We start from the raw sequence: 20,674 nt of genomic DNA on the forward strand, positions 1-20,674 counted from the left end.
CCATGTCCATGCACTACCTAAAATCACCGTGGGTGTCTCATCCTGTACTTTAGGACACAACACTTTGGCCCACGAGACCTTCCACAATTTGGGGGCCACATCTCTGCCAAAATACTCAGCTCGGGGGCGAGGCGGGGGGGGTGGAGCTGGAGTAGGAACCAGGGACAGTAGGTCTAGTCCTGACTCTGCCCTTTACCGCAGTGAACAACCCCAAGAGGAGGCAGTTACACTATATACGTCCCAAAGCCCGGCCCAAAACCGAAATTCGAATTCAAAGAGATTCTCCACGTTGACATGCTCTACTCGAAAGGCTTCCCTTTATGTATGGAAACCAATTTGACAGTAAATTTCATATATTAAAAAATAAAAAAATAAAAAAATAAAAAATAAAAAAAAGGCTTCCTTTACTCTATTCAGACCAATGAATTACTTATTAAACACTTTCTCCACGAGAAGCGTTAACAGGTACGGGGCTGAGTGGTCTGTGGGTTCCTTACGCCACAATCGACATTCAGCAATTTGTAGGAATTTTTCAGAAGGGAGAGTTTTATTACTGTGTGGAACACGTCTCATTCATTAAATCAGGTCATTTTTACCGAACGGCTGCTTACGATCTTTTTGGGGGCTAGGTGGAGCATTACCTAATTATTTACTTGCCTCCAATGGCAAAGCACCTGTTCTTAGGCTTCTGCAATCTGTAGGTCACGGCTTAATAGGCCGTGAACACACGTTGGGAGGGTTAAGCCCAGCTTCCGAAAGAAACTAACTCTGAAATCAAGGAACATATGGGCCAGTGGCTGGGCTTTCCAGAGAGGTCAGAAAGGACCGTCAGAAGCAACCAGACTTTCACATGTAGCTGTCAGTTGGCAGCTGAACTAACGCACGGAAACCATAAACTCACTCATTCTCATTTCCCCTCCTACAGTCTTCCCTCAGACCATCCCATCCTCACTGCCGCGGTCCAAGGCCCCCAAACATTCCCAGGAGCCACACAGTCCAGCCAGCTCCTTTCTAGCAGCTACACAATCAGAGGCCTTGAAATCAATACATCCTTTATCATTTTCATGGGTCATCACCCTCACGATCTCATCTGGCCTAAAGCCCACCTCTGTGAGAGGCAAGACAGGTGGTTTTCCCCATCCAAACTGAACCCTCAGCCCCTAGTGGGTTTCCACGAGTCAGCTGGGATGAGCATGGGAGACCAGTGGGAGCTAAGCCAGTTTACCAAGAAGGCACACCAGCCTCTGGTTGTTGGCTGTTGTTGTGGTTTTGGTAGAAAGGGAGCAGATTTTAGAGAAAAAGCACAGCAGGGGTCTTTAAGAAAACAAACCAAAAACAAAGGAGAGTTGTTAGGGTTTCTTACATGTTTATTATTTCCTTTTGTCTTGAAGTAGTTAGGATAAAAGAGAGAAGAGAGAGAGCCTTACAAACTTTTCCATGAATAGGGCCTCTACAGTCAGGGACCTCAGGCCAGCAAAAGCTCTCAGATTAGAATTTACAATTTGGGGGCATCTAAGAGAGAACACAAGGTAGCAAAGGGGCACTGAACGGACAACCCTGGGAACGTCAAACAGCTCTATGGTTTTACACTGCAAGGCTCTATGCCGTTATCTCAGGACCACACGGCTTTCAAAGAGAATGCACGTCCTGTACGGTCTAAAACCCGGCTGTTCAAAGGATGGGTTGGCAGATTAGCGAGCTCAGATCACCCAGAGCAGGGCACCAGCTACAGAGCCCCAGAACTGGAGTCAGAACTGGCATTTTAACAAGATCCCAGGTGATTCGAGTTTCAGAAGCATGGGTCTAGGGCAGGAGTTGGCCAGATCTGGTTAGCTGTTCTTCTAAACAGAGCTTTCTGGGACCACAGGCATGCCCATCCACCTACGGCTGCTTCTGTGCTCCCACAAGCAGTCGCCAAGCCACCATCATGGACCGCAGGGCTCGCAAAGCCTAGGACATTTACCCCATGTCCCTGTTCCAACCTCAGGCTAGAACATATCAGAGGCTTCTGGCTTTCATCGAGATAAGTGTGGCTTCCTAAAGCAAACTTTAGCTGTTCTGAGAATGGCAGTGGCTGAGAAGTGAGTGACGTGCTTAGTTCGATACCCATGCTCTCTACTGACAGCCCCGCCCAGCCTGGGGTGATTTCATGCTGGATTACAGGCACCAGGGACTGCCTACGGGCTCCCAGACCCTATGTGTTTTACTGCTAGAATCATCTTCCAAAGCTAAGCTCTGCTCTGATCAGCGACTCTCCTCAAAAGCCTTCAAAGACCCTCTGATGCTTACAGAATAAGGTCCACACCCCTGTCTCTACCCTTACCTACCAGCCTCAGTTCCCCTCACTGACCCCACTTCATACCGACAAGGCATCCGAACCAAACTACCAATGACCTCCCCACCACCCCTCCGCCTCCCCAGTGCTGCCACATCTTCTCAGAATGCTCCCGTCCACAAATCCAGGCGCTTCTATCTCTAACAGTGCCTCCTCCAGGAACTTCCTGGTTTCCAAGCCCCAAATCAGTCTCCTCCTTCCTGCCAACAATCACAATAAAGGCACCCCTTCCTCCTCCAAGGTACGTGCGGCTTTCCCTCTCTGGCCACAGTTATCTGTGGACCTGTCATTTCTTCTGCTGTCACCATTCTCAGCCCTGCCTTGGGTACTCTGCTCCAGGACTGATGAATATACAAATATACATGCACTGACATTCCCTCACTGCAGATAAAGAAGCACACTCCCAGGGGCGCCTGGGTGGCTCAGTCGGTTAGGCGTCTGACTCCAGCTCAGGTCATGATCTCGCGGTCTGTGAGTTCGAGCCCCGCGTCGGGCTCTGTGCTGACAGCTCGGAGCCTGGAGCCTGTTTCAGATTCTGTGTCTCCCTCTCTCTCTCTGCCCCTCCCCCGTTCATGCTCTGTCTCTCTCTTTCTCAAAAATAAATAAACGTTAAAAAAAAAAATTAAAAAAAAAAAAAAAAAGAAGCACACTCCCTACAGGATAGGGCTTCTAAGGAAAAGGAGTTACTTACACAGGAACCTTCAGTGTGTTCCCTTTGGAAGCCGCCCTCCTAGAAATAAATCCCAGAGTGATCCATTCCTAAATAAACTATGGCAGCTTCCCTAGGATGTAACTCCTCTCCCACATTTCGTAGCTATAAGAATTAAATGGAATAACCTATATAAAAAGTGCCTAGCACCATTCTTGGCACATCAAAAATTCTTAAGAAATCTTTATTTCTGGGGCGCCTGGGTGGTTCATTCAGTTAAGCGTCCGACGTCGGCTCAGGTCATGATCTCACCATTCGTGGGTTCGAGCCCCGTGTCGGGCTCCGTGCTGACAGCTCAGAGCCTGGAGTCTGCTTTGGATTCTGTGTCTCCCTCTCTCTCTCTGCCCCTCCCCTGCTCGCGCTCTCTCTCTCTCTCTCTCTCTCTCTCTCAAAAATAAACATTAAAAAAAATTTTTTTTTTAGTCTTTATTTTTGAGAGACAGAGACAGAGTGTGAGTGGGAGGGGCAGAGAGGGAGGGAGACATAGAATCTGAAGCAGGCTCCAGGCTCTGAGCTGTCAGCACAGAACAGAGCCAGACGCAGGGCTTGAACTCACGAACTGCAAGATCATGACCTGAGCCAAAGTCGGACATTCAACCGACTGAGCCATTCCGGCGCCCCCCAAAAAAAATTAAAAAAAAAAAAAAAAAAGGAAATATATATTTCCTATGATTGCCTTCCTTCCCTCAGGGGGAAGGGACCATGCCCTAGCCTGTATGTAACACTGCTGAGGAAGACACAACCCAGTCCCCAGGCATCCAGGAAGAACCCACCATTCATAGTCCTCTCGGGTGCAAGAGCAGTTGGACACGACCACGGGCCGGTCAAAGTCCTCTCCGTTAAAGCACGTCGCGTGGGGAGTCCTCCGTTTGAACACAGTCTTGTGTCCCAGCAAACACTCGTTGCCCCGCTCATCAGACGGTGACCACAGCTTGTAGTCATTCTCCGTGCAGGGAACCCCTGAGGAAAAGGAAACGCGGCATGAAGCGTCCGAGGGACACCCACGTGGGCCTTCCTGTCCTCCCCGCCCCTCAGCCCCGCCACCCACGTCCGGCTCATCCCGGTGCTTCTCAGCGGGCACGCAGACCTCGGGAACTGTCCCAAGCCCCTGATCACCTTGCTCTGATGCCAGGAGGCACCCAGGCAAATGAAAATGGTACCGCCTGAAACACAGACGTTCGTCTGAGAAGTCTGGGAAGAAGCAAGCCACCTTTGGCACTCTCTAAACTTCTGAAATATTTTAGCAGATTCTGCAGTGCCTTCTAGAAATGGGTATCAGAGGGTTAGTTGGTAGATGGTGTCACCCAGGGGTGTTGTCTCCTGCCTGCTTTCTGGGGGGGTAGGGTGGGCACACCTGGAAGCAATGGCCCGAGAGCAACAGAGTCCGCTGTCACTGCTTGGAAGAAAGTTCGTGGAAGATTCACGGAAGGAGGGGCTGAGAAATGGTAAGACAACCTGGACGGTCACTCCATCCACCCTTACTCACTTGGAATTTAAGCAGAGTGGCTTCTACGGGAATTCCAAAGTATACCTACGTCTGTACTGGTACTCTGCGTCTTTTTTATAGCCGTGTCAGATTGCATGCTGCCTGAAACTGATGAACAGCCGTCAACTCAATGCCATTCAAATCAGCAACTACTTATTAAGCCCTGGCTGCAAGGCTCTCCGGCTGTTCGGTGGGCGGAAAATACAGAATGCACAAGACAGGTTCTTATTCCTAAGACCCTTGTAATCTAGTCGATGGGGAGTGATATAAACAGGGTGACAGACACAAGTTGTAATTCACGGCGTGAGGGGTGGGCTCATGTTCTGGACGCGGACGAGAGGCGGGGGGTGGGGGTCCTCTGGCTGGGATATCAGCGGCCAAGTGCATTGGATCCTGAGACGTGAAAAGGATCTCGACTAGGAGAAACGGAATGGGTAGCAGAGGGGATGTTCCAGATAGTTGGAATGATGTCGGCTGAGGCAGAAGGGGGAGGAAAGAGTAGGGCTGCAGAGGGAACGGGGGAGGAAGAAAGACTCTGGATTACACTTCTCCCTGCTTACTTACACATCCTGTGCCTACACTAGCAGACGGCAGATGAGATCCTAGACGGCTGAGAGGTCCCTGCATCATGGGGCACACTGCCATTCACACGGGAGTCACCCGCTGAGTCTGTCAAAGCAGAACTGCTGATGTGGAGGGATGTTTTTCATTTACTCACCTGTTCAACGCACACACACGCAGACCTACTATGCGCCAGCGACTAGACAGAAACACCTAACAAGACCTAACACCTGCTCCTACTAAGAACTGTCTGAGTAACTATCTCTGTATTTCCCAACCGCTTACTGCATACGTGTCCGTCTCCTTCAACGGCTACAGACTCTCTCGAGTACAGAGTGTCGAAGCCGATGCCCTGGTCAACAAATATCTCCACGGAGAGGGCCGAGGAGGCAGCGGCTTACCCAAGGCACCTGTGGCATTGACCTGCAGGATCAGCCAGCTGTGGACATTCTCCTTGTTGGAGCCAAAGATGGTGAAGACAGTGCTCTTCTCGCCGGGTTCCGTGAGGAGCCCGTACACAAACACTGGGCTCTCGGAGAAAATGAACGTTTTCCAGGTCTCCCCTTCGTTGGTACTGTATCTGCCAAGGACGAGTAAGAGGATTCTTACTTACAGTTAAAGTCTCTAGGGCAAGGGCTTGGTTTCCAGGTAACATTCACTAGTGATAAGAGCCAGGACTCTCTGGAGGAACAGCCGGAGCAGGGAACCTTCAAGGCTGTGCCAGAAAGCAAGGACGTGCTAAGAGACTAACGGAGTCAGTGCAAAGGGACACAGCAGCCAGCCTGATGGAGCTCCAACTGGCCAATTTGGGAAAATCTGAACACAAAAACAGAAAAATGACGGTAACAGATTATACACCCAATAGAAATACGACAGGGGTCTCCGAATGATGCTGAAAGGAAGAGAAAAGGGAAGGGGGAAGATGCTTTTCTTATGCTACAATGCTACCCAATACATATTGAAAACAATGACAGCATGAGAAAAACGACCATCCCATAACCCGCACTGTAATGACCGAGTCAGGCAAAGAAGACCACTGAATGCTACAACCACATGGTTCACATGGGGACCACGGTGTTCACATCAACCCACAGATGAGTCATTCACTGCAAATGGGGAAATGCAATTTTACAATGGGTTAAGAGTCACAACTGTCACCAAAGTTAGCATCACTAACAATGGGACAACCTGACGTCAGGTGCCTCCCGGATAAAACGTTGAGAATATCATCTATGTGCTGTTCTGTACAACCAGACAAATCCAGAACGTGGGACGGTCTCCATGGCCACTGGTCGGGATTCCTCCAACACAAAAGTGAGGCCGTGAAAAACTTAACAAACCAACCAAGAAAGGCGGAAGGCTTGTTACAAAGAGACTAAAGAGGTGTTAACGACCACACGCAATGTGTAAACCTTGACTGCATCCCAGACCGGTGGGGGAAGGCAGCTGTAAGCAGTTTGGGACAACTGAGAAAATATAAATACAGTGTCTAAGGGACACTGAGCTCATGTGAATTTCCTTAGATGTGATAATGGCATTCTGAGTGCATAGGAAAATACCCGTACGTATTGGTGATACATGTTTTAAATATTTAGCTGTGAAGGGGCATGATGGCTACAACTTTCTTTCAAATGGCTCAGCAAGGGGCGCCTGGGTGGCTCAGTAGGTTAAGCATCCAACTCTTGATTTCAGCCCAGGTCATGATCTCACAGTTTGTGAGTCTGAGCCCCGCATCAGGATCTGCACTGACAGCATGGAGTCTGCTTGGGATTCTCTCTGCCCCTACCCCGCTCATGTTCATGCTCTCTCTCTCAAAATTAACAAATAAACATTTTTTTTTTAAATCCACAAATGACAAAAGGATAGACACATGGACAGACAGACAGGTAGGGTGAATAGATGACAGAAGTAAAGCAAACTGGCAAAATGTTAGCAACTGGTGATTCTGGGCAAACTTCTGTGGGTGTCCTTTATACAATTCTTCCACCTTTTCCCGCGGTCTGACAGATTTTTAAGGTGGAGGAAAAATATGTCCAGAGAAAAGTCTCCAAGGAGGACTTGTTCTTGCTACAGCAGAACAAGAAAGCAAGCTCTTTAAAGAAATAGGCGGCACTGACATAACTGTGCTGATTTTTCATGATCTTTTGTATTGAGGGGGAGGGGAGGCGCAGAGGGAGATGGGGAATACCTAACACTTGCTTTGCCTCCCAGGAAGCTGGCCAAGATGCTCAACATGAGAAACCACTCAGTTAGAGCTCTCTTCAGTGTCAGCTCTCGCTTCTCTCTTAAATCCTACGTGCAAAATTTCTCTTTCACGTTTCCTGTATTTTTGAGATTTTAGTTTTGCTTCCTCAAAGAATGCTTGACACAAATCTTTTCACAACATCATACAATCCAAACATTCTCTCCCAAATCGAGATGACGACAATGGGTACTTCTGCAAGAGGCCACGGGTTAAATGGGAGGTGGGGAGCGGTGTACAAGGCAACATAAATAAAGAAGGTCAACGAGGACCAAGTGACTCCCCTACGGATCTTCCAAAGAGGAGAAATCCTCATCCGGTTGAACTGCGTTTGGTTGAAGCTGATTTTGAAGCAGATATAGGGATAAGTTAACTCATTCACTCTCCTTGCACCAGTGTGATGAGCTAACGGCTGAGTATCACTTTTAAAGGAAAATGAATGGGAAAAGCTGGCCTATTATCCAGACAGGATGAGAGCTATCAGGGATAATGTTGGAGGTCCATCCATTTGCACAGCCCCGTAATTCTATTTAGGAACTCCTTGAACCCCCGATAACCTTAGGAAATGAAGCACCCCATTTCTTGAGAGGTTCCCAGATGACTGATGGGATGACACTTTGATGAGACTGATACATGGCCAAGCAGAGCTTTGTATTTGAGAACAAACTGTGCATTTAGAAAGCGGTGCTTGGGGCACCTGGGTGGCTCAGTCGGTTAAGCGTCCGACTTCGGCTTGGGTCACGATCTCGCGGTCCCTGAGTTCGAGCCCCGCATCGGGCTCTGTGCTGACAGCTCAGAGCCTAGAGCCTGTTTCGGATTCTGTGTCTCCCTCTCTCTGACCCTCCCCCATTTATGCTTTGTCTCTCTCTGTCTCAAAAATAAATAAACGTTAAAAAAAAAAATTAAAAAAAAAAAAAGCGGTGATTTTTCCGAGTTTCGGGGAAGAAGCAAGTCACATTACCACTGCAACAGTTAGGGAGACATCTACTCTAGACCAGGTTCTGATCCCCTAAAGAACAACATGTATTGATGGGGTGAAAATGACAACAGCCTTGCAAGAAAACAAACCAAGTAACCTGTGTATTCCTACAGTCAGGAAAGACCATCAGAGCCCTAACCTTCAGGACTGGAGGATTCAAAATGTTCAGATAAAAATACACACATAGGGGTGCCTGCGTGGCTCAGTAGGCTAAGCATCCGACTTGGGCTCAGGTCATGATCTCACAGTTTGTGAGTTCGAGCCCCGCATCGGGCTCTGTGCTGACAGCTTGGAGCCTGCAGCCTGCTTTGAATTCTGGTTATCCTTCTCTCTCTGCCCCTCCCCTGCTCATATTCTATCTCTCTCTGTCTCTCAAAAATAAATAAATTTAAAAAAAGTTTTTTCAATGTTAAAAAAAATACACACATAATCCCAGGGTCAAAACTCTCAAGAGGATGGGAAGGTCATTTAATATAATTAATGTAATAAATTTGTAAAATAAATATAACACAGATACACTAAATAAGGGAAGTGGTAATATTCGAGACATTAATGTGTGGCTGTACGGAAAGGTCCTTGATGAACTCAGATTTTTAAATATGTTCATGATAAGAAAAGAGCCATACAACCAAAGGCAAAAAAAATTAAAGAGCGGTACTTATCTGCTAGTTAATTCCCGTTATAATTCTGATGGCAAGTAATCTGCAGCAACCGTGAGCAAACAAACCCAAAATGAGTCAAAGATTATGCTTCAAATTATAACAATTAGTGATAGATTCGTGAGTCAGTGGGATGGTGGGTTGGTTGCCTAGTAAATTCTACAAAGTATTAGCAAGAAATTCTATAAAGAACCAGAAAGGGTCCTTTTGATGGTCAGTGGTAAGAATAGTAACAATAGAAAGAAGAAAAAAAGGCAGAAGCACTCAATTTCTATTTTGGTTGTATCTTTACCAAGAATGATCTTCAGACTGGACAAGGCAGGAAAAAAAGACAGGGACGTTAAAAGAAAATGAGTACAAAAGAGAGAACGTTCTAGAGAATAGAAAAAGTTCAAAATACGATGGCAGATAAGAATCTCTAAAAGAATCACAAAGAACAGAGATTCTTGAAGCCCAGAGGAGGAAGAATAGTTTTACTTTCCTAAAGAACATAAAAATGGGGGCGCCTGGGTGGCTCAGTCGGTTGAGCATCTGACTTCAGTTCAGGCCATGATCTCGTGGTTCATGAGTTCAAACCCTGCATCGGGCTCTGTGCTGACAGCTCAGAGCCTGGAGCCTGCTTCAGATTCTGTGTCTCCCTCTCTCTCTGCCCCTCCCCCACTCGTTCTCTGTCTCTGTCTCTCTCTCAAAGAATAAATAAACATTAAAAAAAAAAAGGAACTAAAAAATGGTTTCAAGGATGGAAACAGCTGATCTGAGAGACCTTAGAAAAGAAGGAAGTCAGGGCTGGGACTCACATGGTTTCACACCCAAGTCACAACACAACAATCGAATCCCACTTCCTTTTCTCAAGGTCATCCTTGATTTGAAGAAGAGGGCAATGATAGAGAACGTTCTTTTTTCATAAGGATCTCTATGGACCACACAGCTAGATAAAATTCACCGCTGGGAAAACAAGTCCCGGTGTGCTGATTGCCGACATATGGTGTGAACCCAACCCCAAATGAGATCGCTAGTCCCCACACTGCTCCCTGCTTTAGTCAAAGACATGAATAACAATATGGAAGGTCAACCCATCAAATGTGCAAAGCCTACAAGGCTAATTGGACTGGTAATGCAATTAATGCCCAAACAGGATTCAAAACACTCTTCTTATTACATCAAAAGAATAAGCAAACATGAGAAAAAAGTTCCCACGTTGTTTCAAAAGCCTACCTGCTCAGATGGAGAAAATCTGGTCTTAAATACCATATGATTTCGCTTCTATGTGGAGTTTAAGAAACAAAACAGATTGAACACAGGGGAAGGGAAGGAAAAATAAAGTAAGATAAAAACAGGGAAGCAAACCATTAGAGACTCAACTATAGAGAACAAATTGAGGGGTTGCTTGCTGGAGGGGCGGTGGGTGGGGGATGGGCCAAATGGGTGACGGGCACAAGGAGGACGCTTGTTGGGATGAGCACTGGGTGTTACACGTAAGTGATAAACCCCTAAATTCTACACCCGAAACCAATACAACGCTATACGGAAGGAAAAAAAGTAGTGACAAAACTACTCTAAGTCGAGATAATGCATTCCATTATTTGCATCAATTACCTTGTTTAAATTACCACGTTAAAAATACTGTGAGGCGTTTCCACGGATGAGAAAACTGAGTCTCCATAAGATAAGTAATTTGCTGAGGTTACCCAGCTAGTGAAGGGTTATACTGCCTTTATCATGAAGTTGCAATACGACTCAAACTGGCTTGGAGGTAAAATAAATAAATTAATTAAAAGAATGCGTTATTTCATGAATGTGAGCAGTCCAATGGCACAAGTCCCCTCAGTACGGCAAAGCTGTCGCTGGGATTCAGTCTGTTTTCTCCACCCCTTGATCATTTTTTCCTCTCTGTGGTCTTCATTCTCAGGCTGTTTTCCTACACGATAGCAAAGGAAGTCACAGGCCTCCTGGGTTATGTCTGTGGAGACAGACAGCTACGTACTCCCAGAGATGCAAGGAAAGGAAAGTATGCTGCATGTTTAACTACCCTAGTTTCCTTCTGGAGTTTCCATTAATGCTGAAGGTGGCATTTCCACCCTACACGCACCTATTCAAAATAAAATCTCATGGCGTCTGGGTGGCTCAGTCGGTTGAGGGTCCAACTCCTGATTCCAGCTCAGATCAAGATCTCACGTCTCATGAGTTCCAGCCGGGCCCCACCTTGGGCTCCGCACTGACAGCACAGAGCCCGCTCCGGATTTTCTCTCTCTTTCTCCCTCTCTCTCTGCCCCTCCCCTGCTTGCCCGCATGCTCACTCTCTCGCTCTCAAAGTGAATAAACTTTTAAAATACCACTACGACTACTGGGGGCATCGGGGTGACTCGGTCGGTTGAGCGTCTGACTGCGGCTCAATCTGTGAGTTCGAGCCCCATGTCGGGCTCTGTGCTGACAGCTCGGAGCCCCGGAGCCTGCTTCTGATTCTGTGTCTCCCTCTCTCTGCCCCTCCCCCACTCACGCTCTGTGTGTGTCTCTCTCTCTCTCTCTCTCAAAAATAAATGAACGTTAAAAAACTTTTTTAGGAGCGCCTGGGTGGCTCAGTCGGTTGAGCGTCCGACTTCGGCTCAGGTCATGATCTCACGGTCCGTGAGTTTGAGCCCCGTGTCGGGCTCTGGGCTGATGGCTCAGAGCCTGGAGCCTGCTTCCAATTCTGTGTCTCCCTCTCTCTCTGCCCCTCCCCCGTTCATGCTCTGTCTCTCTGTCTCAAAAATAAATAAACGTTAAAAAAAATTTTTTTAACTTTTTTAATAAAATAAAAGTACTACTACTAAATATAGTCTCAAGTCAATGATATTCAGTAGTGTCGTATAGTGACGGATGGTGGCTACACTTGTGAGCACAGCAGAACATACAGAGATGCTGAATCACGACGTTGTACACCTGAAACTAATGTAACATCGTAGGTCAACTATACTCAAATAAAAAAATTAAAAGAAAAAAAGAAAAAGAAAATCGTGCCTTTAATAAAATCCATCAGAAAAAAAAAAAAAGATCTGTAGGTTTCACGGTGAAACTGAACTTAACCTACTGATAGAGATCACAGCACAGATAGGTTCTCAAAAATATGATGCTGAATAGCAGAAGCCAAATAAGAAACACAGGAAATTCTGCTAGCGGCAGAAGTAACCTACAGTGATAAAAATATAATCGGACCATCAGTTTGCCTCTAGCTGGGGAGGGGCGGGGCGGGGGGCGGTGGTATTGGAGGAAGGGGCACAGAGGGATTTTCTGGGGTGATGGAAATTTTCTGCATCTTGACGAGGCATCCTCCAGCACTAAGTGGTGGATTTACAATCTGAGCATCTCATGGCGCGTAAATTGGTATCTCAGTTTCTACAAGATGATTTAGTAGAAGCTAGAAAGGTAGGGAGGTGGTCAGAAGTGTAAAAAAAAGAGTCTTGGGTTCTCACTGGCAGAAACTGGGTGTCCAGAGCTGCATTGGTGTTCATCCCTGCATGTTGGGGTCAGATCTGGGCCCCACATTTGAAAGCACTGACATCGTGAGGTAGGCTAAAGGAGACCTGGATGGCGAAGGGTCGGGACCCCACAGCATCAGAGGACAGGAACCGGAGCCACCTGCCACGGAATGGGAGACACACAGGAGGACAGGGAGGGGCCTCAGATCCTGAAAGGTGTTCAGGGGAAGGAGGAAAGGGCCTCTGTGTGCGTCTCCTGGGGGCAGAACTAAGCCTACTCGCTAGAAACCGGAGAGAGGAGAATTGGGGCTCTCTCCGACCTGAGAACCTCCATTTGTAAAGGAATAAATGGATAAAAATGGTGAGCGAATGGAGACATGAACAAACTGTCCCAAAGTGAAATGGAAGCCCCTCATGATCTGGTAAATTTCCCGTGACTCAAACTATTCAAGGAAAGACTGGTGGACTTCCATAAAAATGCTTTCAAGCGCTGGTGGGAGGCCAACTCACATGACGGACTATGTCCAGATTCCTGCTGGACATCTCCCCTTGGACAGCCCAGAGCAATTCAGCCCACCGTGTCCAAACCCACATTCCTCTGATGGCCTTTCAGGGCCTGCTCCCCTCACTTTCCCCTGCGCCTCTACGAAGGGTTTGATCAGCGTCCCCCGTCATCCTAGTCAAAAGCAGCCCTGCAGACGTTGTCCCCCAAAATGCTCAGTGCCCCCACCAGCTTCCTCTCTCACCTCCACTCTTGCTTCTTTTACGTTCATCCTCCTCAGCTGGCCAGAGCCATCTTTTCCATAACGTGAATCTAGCCCTGTCATTCCCCTACTGAAAACCCTCTAGGCGTTTTTAGGACCCCCGACTTTGAAAGGCAAGTCTGATCTCTCCGGGGAGGCATGGAGGTCCTCCGGCCCCCAGCCCCTACCTACACCGACCTCAATCCCCGTGTCTCACGGCCCCCTCCCTGCAGTCTGCATTCTATTACTACTCGAGCTTACACCTTCCACCCTGGTTCAGGCCGGACCTTCTCTGGCCAAGGTCTTTCTAACCCTGAAATGGCACACCAACCTCGCTCAAGCTTCCTCTTCCTCCTCCTTCCTTCTCCTGGCTTCCTTCTCCTTCCTTCTCCCTGGCCCCCATTCTGTGTTCCCACAGCACCATGTGCTCCTTCTACCTTACTTACTACGTACTCTATTTTCATGACCTGATTTTGTGAGCATCTTCGAGCAGACTGCCCTTTGTCAGAAACGAGCCCTCCTCCTCACTTTCCCGCCCCTGGCAGCTGGCACCTTTCTTGGCACACAGAAGGGGCATTAATTAACATTTGCTAAAGGAAAGTAAATGAACTGCACTGTATTTTTTGAACCCCATCACTCAGTTTCTTAACAATTAACAGGTGATAACACTGGCTTCACTATAACGCAAAGGCCAAAGAGACCACATGAGGGTTAAAATGAAGCAGGTAGGGATGACTCTCTCTGCAACCGTCCCAGTAAGTGGTACCCCCCCCCCCCGCCTTAATGTTGACACAAGCGTGCAGGCTAACTGCCACCTCCCACATTCTGGAACCAAGGGGCTGCTTCCAGAACTCAGGTCCAGAAAAGACAGCTGCACTGCCGGATGTAATCTTTGCACTGTCTTTTCGGGGTTCTGGGAGGAAAGCCCTATTCAATCAAAAATCTCCTATGAGAGGGGCGCCTGGGTGGCTCAGTCGGTTAAGCTTCCGACTTCGGCTCAGGTCATGCTCTCACGGTCCGTGAGTTCGAGCCCCACGTCGGGCTCTGTGCTGACAGCTCAGAGCCTGGAGCCTGTTTCGGATTCTGTGTCTCCCTCTTTCTCTCTGACCCTCCCCCATTCATGCTCTGTCTCTCTCTGTCTCAAAAGTAAATAAACGTTAAAAAAAAAATTTTTTTTTAAAATCTCCTGTGAGGAAAGACGCTTTTGGGCGAGTCCAAAATATTATTAGAAAACTACCAAGAATAGCCTTTTGCTGGCAGGTAAACCTGCCTAGAAGAAACAGAAAATGATCTTGTCCTTCATGATCAAGTCAGCAAACCTGTGTTTGGGTTTTTGTTTTGTTTTGTTTTGTTTTGTTTTGCTTTGTTTTGTTTTGTTTTATCAGAGTGGAAGAACACAGCAGCCCCTTCTCTGAAGAACACACCGATTATACACAAGAAAACCGTGCATCCCGAGCAGGTTCACGGTGACAACGTGCTGATCGAATGAAGCTGAATCCCCAGAAGGGGTTCTTATTTACTCATTTCAGACATGCAGACACAAGAGCAAAAAATACAGGATTCCACTTCTTGCTCTCAGTTTCAATTAACAATAACAAAGGTAACAGAAAGGCCTCAGAGGAGAGTCCAGGCAGGAGCTGAACAAGTAATGGCCGACTCTTAGTATCTGTGCTAATCAGGGAAAGAAAGACGTGAATAGTTTAAATTTTTTTTAATGTAGATTTGAGAGAGAGAGAGGGAGAGAGAGAGCGCAAGCGGGGAAGGGGCAGAGAGAGAGAGGGAGACACAGAATCCGAAGCAGGCTCCAGGCTCCGACCTGTCAGCACAGAGCCCGACGCAGGGCTCGAACCCCCCGAACCGTGAGATCATGACCCGAGCCGAAGCCAGACACTTAACCGACTGAGCCACCCAGGCACCCCAGATGTGAATAATTTAAAAGAACCACCATCAAAACAAGACGAAACAAAAACCTAACTCTTACATTAAGCAATGTTCCAACCTCTGTCCCTACTGAAACTCTTACGAGAGTTCCTGTTGTTCCTGATGATGGCTTTCTTCCCTAAGGCTTTGTGTCAGGAAGCTCCCTTTCGAAACAGGTCCTTCCCCTGGCCTCTCTTTGTAGCTGGCTCAGAGACATAACAGAGCCACAGTGGGCACAGGCAGCTCCTGAATGATGCCTCACTCGCCTCTGCATCCTCCGTACCTAGAACCGCGTCTGGTTCATTGCACGCGTTCAACAAATGTTCGTGTAATTGACGTGAAATGATTATCTAACAGAAATATGCTCGAGTTCCAGCTTGGGCCCTAACTACTGACAAGTCACATTATTTCCTTATGTGAAAAGTGAGGAAGGTAGACTGGGCTAGCCCTGATGCCTCTGGGTTGCACATATCTGGGGGACCAACCCCCACCCCCTGTCACGCCTACTTGAGTTCCAGCAATTGCCATTTAGGCAGAGCACTGTGGGAGCGGTCCCCTCAGAGCCGTGCACCTGCCACAGTCCCGCACCCCTTCTGGTTTTATAAATCAGTAAAGAGGGGCGCCTGAGTGGCTCAGTTGGTTAAGCGTCCAACTTCAGCTCAGATCTCACAGTTCATGGGTTCAAGCCCCGTGTCAGGCTCTGTGCTGACAGCTTGGAGCCTGGAGCCTGCTTTGGATTCTGTGCTTTCTCTTCTCCCTGCCCCTCCCCTGCTCGTGCTCTGTCTCTCAAAAACAAATAAATGCTTAAATAAATCGGTAAAGAAATAGGCAATCTTGCAAGACTAAGTGTGCATGACCTATTTATTGAACAATCAAACACTGACTAAGCACCTGCTAGCCTTTACAGAATAGAAATACTGGGCAAAAGAGTATTGTTAATGAGTTGAAAAAGTCAGGCATATAACGAAAGGGTAACTAGCGAAGGACGTCCATATGTGATCAATGCCCAAATAATAAGACAGCCAATAAATGCTGCGAGACTCCAGGAGAGCGATCACGGTGGTCGGGGAGGCCAGACTTGAAGGGGCCCAACACATCTAGACCTGCAACAGAAATCCTCTGTTTGTGCTCAGGTATCACAGTAAGTCGACACTGCAGTCTGAGGATATGAACTAACCATAGTATTATTTCCTGCTTCTCTTCTGATGAAGCGGATGGCACAGGGTGACAGGTCAAAAGCAAAGAAGCAAGAGAAGCAGAAAACAAAACAAAACCACCACTACAACAAAAAACCCAAAAACCAAAACAAAAACCTCTGAAAGCAACATACTAAGTAAATGCCAGGTGGCTACAGAGATTTAGGCCAAGCTCAGACTCCTATTCGGGACACATGCACCTGTCACTAGGAGGCCTGAAAATATTCTCGTATTTGCAAGTGCTTTATTTGAGCCACCCATACAGATGCCTCCAAACACCCCGGAGCAATACAAAGGCGCCACAGTGCCCACAAACCCTCCAGTCCACAACCCCGCGGTCACTTTTAAGTGTCTGGGGAAGGCACGGTGATTTTCTGGCAGCAGGTTTGTTTTCCTGACCGTGTGCCGCTCCTGCTAGTGCAGCAATGACACTGCGTTCCCGGAGCACGGGTGCACCGACAGATGGTGTGAGAGGACCAGAGTCACGCGAACGGCTTCCGTGAAGCCAGCCCGGAATGCAAATGGAACCTGCAGAGAAGTTAAACGAGGAGAACCAGAAACTGACTCTACGATCGGACTGCCACTCAAACAACGGCATGGGACGCACAGGAAGCCAAACTGTGTCCCCTACCATATGTCTCACACAGCAGTGCCCCAACCGTCACACCGTTTGTTGGCCTGGGGATCTTAGTCCTGGAGGATGGGCTCCTTCCGAGTGAGGGGAAACATCTTATTTTAGAGACTCAGTACCCGGCACGATTCAGGTTTGCTAAGCGCGTGAGATGCAAACTGATAATTGATGGATAAATAAATAAGTGGACGGATAGGTAAATAAATGGCAGCTCAGATGTGGGAAGCACAGCGCTCGGTGACTGTCCTCATGGGAGCAAACACCAATCGGAATGCGAATACAGTGCTGCGTACAAACAGGGCTTCTGACTCCTGGCTCGAGAGAAGCAGCTGACCAGGGCCATACGGACTGGAGAACAGCCAGACGCCAGGACTTGGCTTCTCTCTGCTTCTTTGAGGCCAGGCTCCTCAGCACAGGGCAAATTCACCACAGGGGAAACCAGATGCTAAGGCCTCTTTTTTCAAACCACCCACCTCTCTCTTGCTGCTGAACCCTGTTTCTAAAAGGAGCAAAGGAAAAGAAGGCTTTCTTCTTTGCATTAAACAAGATGATTAGTGAAGCCTCTCCACCTCCGTTAGTAATACATCTTGTGGGTTCAGCTCAAAACTGGGAGGGCGCCTGGGTGGCTCAGATGGTTAAGCGTCCAACTCTTCATTTTGGCCCAGGTCATGACCTCACGGTTTGCGGGTTCAAGCCCCGTGTCAGGCCCTGTGCTGACAGAGAGGAGCCTACTTGGGATTCTCTGTCTCCCTCTCTCTCTGCCACTCCTCAATTAGCATGCGTGCATGTACGCTCTAGCTCTCCCTCTCTCTCTCTCTCTCAAAATAAATAAACTTTCTTTTAATTTTTAACATTTATTTATTTTTGAGAGAGAGAGAGGGAGCATGAGCATGAGCAGGGGAGGGGCAGAGAGAGAGGGAGACACAGAGAGAGAGAGGGAGCTGTCAGCACAGAGCCCGATGCGGGGCTCAAACTCACAAACCATGGGATCATGACCTGAGCTGAAATCGGATGCTCAACCAACTGAGCCACAGGCTCATTTTTTTAAAAATAGGGAGAAGTGACAGCCCGTGTGCCCTGGCGTAACGTTAACAAAACTAACTTTTGTCCTAACTCAGACAAAAATAATCAAAGAAGTGGTTCCGATAAAAGCAGACTTACGCAGGCAGAGTTTACAGACCCTTGACATTTTTGCTTTTCAGAGCAATACATCTGCAAAGAGTACAGAATGCAATTTAACATGAGTACCAGTCCGGCCTGTCACTAACAGATGTGGGAATCCTCGGCAAGCTACCTTACCTTACTAAGCCTCAGTTTTCTCATTTACAACATGAAGCAGTTAACCCCAAATGTCCCTTCTAGGTCTGTTCCTATGAATCCCAAAACCAAATGGATCACAGAAGTCAACTGATTACCACATAGAATGCATTCTGAAATGATTACTCAGGTACTATTATCATTTATCGACTGTTTTTATTATCGCTCATTCTATGTCACACACAGAGCAAAGAAAGACAAGTTAAAGTCCCTAGTTAATTGTTTGGTCATTATTAATTCACATTTATAGAGAGCTGTCCTTTGTAGGCTCAATAAAATTATTTCATCTGTTCCTTATGATACCCCCTTGAGATAGGAAGGGCAGATTATCATCCCCCTATTAGAAATGGGGGGTTATTACGCTGAGGTCATAAACTGTGCCGTCAACAATCTAGGGCTGTAGAAAGATAATCCGCTTATACTCACAGACTTAAATTTTGGGGAGTACAGCATGATGTTAAAAGAAAAAGCTTCATCGGAAACACTTACTTCAGCTCATTGGTTTCCATGCCCTGGGCGATGGCCATGATGATGCCGCCATGATCTCCCCAAGTATAGTAGTGAGGTCCAGGAAGTGCCTAAAGAGGAAAAGCCAGCGCTGATGCCACCGCTGTGGAGGTGACTGGGCAGAAACCATGCACGCCACACAGGCACACACATACACGGGCACACACATGAAAACGCAGCAGCAACACCAACCACTTGAATACAATGTTTTGGTTTTCAGGGCACATTCACATCCATTACCTCGTTTGCTCCACACGATGCTGGGATAGGACAGCAAGTTCTCATATCCTAATTTTTTTTTTTTTTTTCACAAACGAAGAAAGTAGGGTTCACATTAAAGGGGCTGACTATAAACAGTAGAGGCAGGAGTCAAACCCAAATCTACTCTCACCAACCAGAGATTAAAAATTAACCAACTGGAGGGGCGCCTGGGTGGCTCAGTCGGTTGAGCGTCCAACTGCGGCTCAGGTCACGATCTTGCGGTTTGTGAGGTCGAGCCCCGTGTCGGGCTCTGTGCTGACAGCTCAGAGCCTGGAGCCTGCTTCGGATTCTGTGTCTCCCTCTGTCTCTGTCCCTCCCCTGCTCACGTTCTGTCTCTCTCTTTCTCTCAAAAATAAATAAACATTAAAAAAAAAATTAACAATTAACCAACCAGAGTTCGAATTCTCCCGTGATTATATAAACCCATGGCAGTCCATCGTCCCTGCCAATTACAACTGAAAACTTTGAACAAGATACAAAAATCAGCTGCCCAAGGATGCTGAAAAGTAAACAAAATCAGGTGGCTTGTGTAGGGGACTTAAAAACCTGAGAAGCTACCACAAGGTTGGGGTTCCCTGGTATGGCTTTGCCCCAAGGGAAAGTCCCAGTCATGGAATACCTCAGTCCCAGATGGATGGCTAAACCTTCAGGAGAAACTGTTTCTGCCTAAGGAATCAGGAAACGAAGCCCCTACAGGCCTGGGAGAATGTGGATGAAATCCCAGAGGGGAAAGTGTCGAACAAGTAAATCCTCTAATTCTGTGTATATGAACTCATGCCCAACCCCTAAACTAAACATGTGTGCAGCAGGACCTAAACCAGCAAAGCAAAGGTTTAGCGAACAGAACTGAGATTTTAACTGCCACCCTCAGAATACAAAAAGGAAGCTCAAGTCTGAATCTGAGCAGATTTACTACATGCTAAAACAAAAAATATCGACATTGCTCCAGATTTTATTCCACGCATCTCATTCACATGTCCAGCACACAATCCAAAATTACTCAACATGCAAGCATATCAATAAAACGTGTCCAATTCTCAAGGGAAAAGACAATCAACGGGGCCAACACCAAGATGATTCAAATGCCAGAATAACCGAAGACTTTAAATAACGATCATAACTCTGTCTCATGAGTTAAAGGAAAACACACTTGAAATGAACAAAAGACATGAATTCTTCCCAGAGAAGTGGAAACTCTTTTTTAAGGAAAGAATTTTAGAACAGAAAAATATAACATCTGAAGTAACAAATTCACTAATGGGCTCAACAACAGAATGGAAATGACAGAGGAATTGGTGAACTTGGCAATAAATATAGAAGAGTAGAAATTATGCATCCTAAAGAGCACACCAGGGGCGCCTGGGTGGCTCAGTCAACTTTGGCTCAGGTCATGATCTCACATCTCGTGAGTTCGAGCCCTCTGGCAGGCTCTGTGCTGACAGCTCAGAACCTGGAGCCTGCTTCGGATTCTGTGTCTCCCTCTCTCTCTGCCCCTCCCAGCTCGCACTCTGTCTCTCTGTCAAAAATAAACAAACATAAAAAACATTTTCAAATTAAAAAAAAGAACACACAAAAAAAGACTGAAAAGAAAAAAGCTCCACAGACAGGGAGGACAATAATAAAAGGTCTAAGCATGTGTAACTGGAGTCCAAGAATAACAGGAAAAAGGGACT

General features: G+C 47.1%; 1 protein-coding gene across 1 annotated transcript in view; it reads right to left on the reverse strand.

Annotated features, from left to right (window-relative positions):
• Nucleotides 1-20,674, reverse strand: part of SORL1 (sortilin related receptor 1) — a 174,346-nt gene that overhangs the window by 82,428 nt on the left and 71,244 nt on the right. Inside the window, exons 12-14 of the mRNA XM_049620870.1 lie at nucleotides 18,723-18,811; nucleotides 5,493-5,671; nucleotides 3,818-4,004 (exon numbers count right to left, since the gene is read on the reverse strand). Coding sequence (XP_049476827.1) covers nucleotides 3,818-4,004; nucleotides 5,493-5,671; nucleotides 18,723-18,811 — 455 coding nt within the window. The remainder of the gene's footprint in view (nucleotides 1-3,817; nucleotides 4,005-5,492; nucleotides 5,672-18,722; nucleotides 18,812-20,674) is intronic.

This window comes from Panthera uncia, chromosome D1, assembly GCF_023721935.1.
Source record: "Panthera uncia isolate 11264 chromosome D1, Puncia_PCG_1.0, whole genome shotgun sequence".
Taxonomy (NCBI): Eukaryota; Metazoa; Chordata; class Mammalia; order Carnivora; family Felidae; genus Panthera; species Panthera uncia.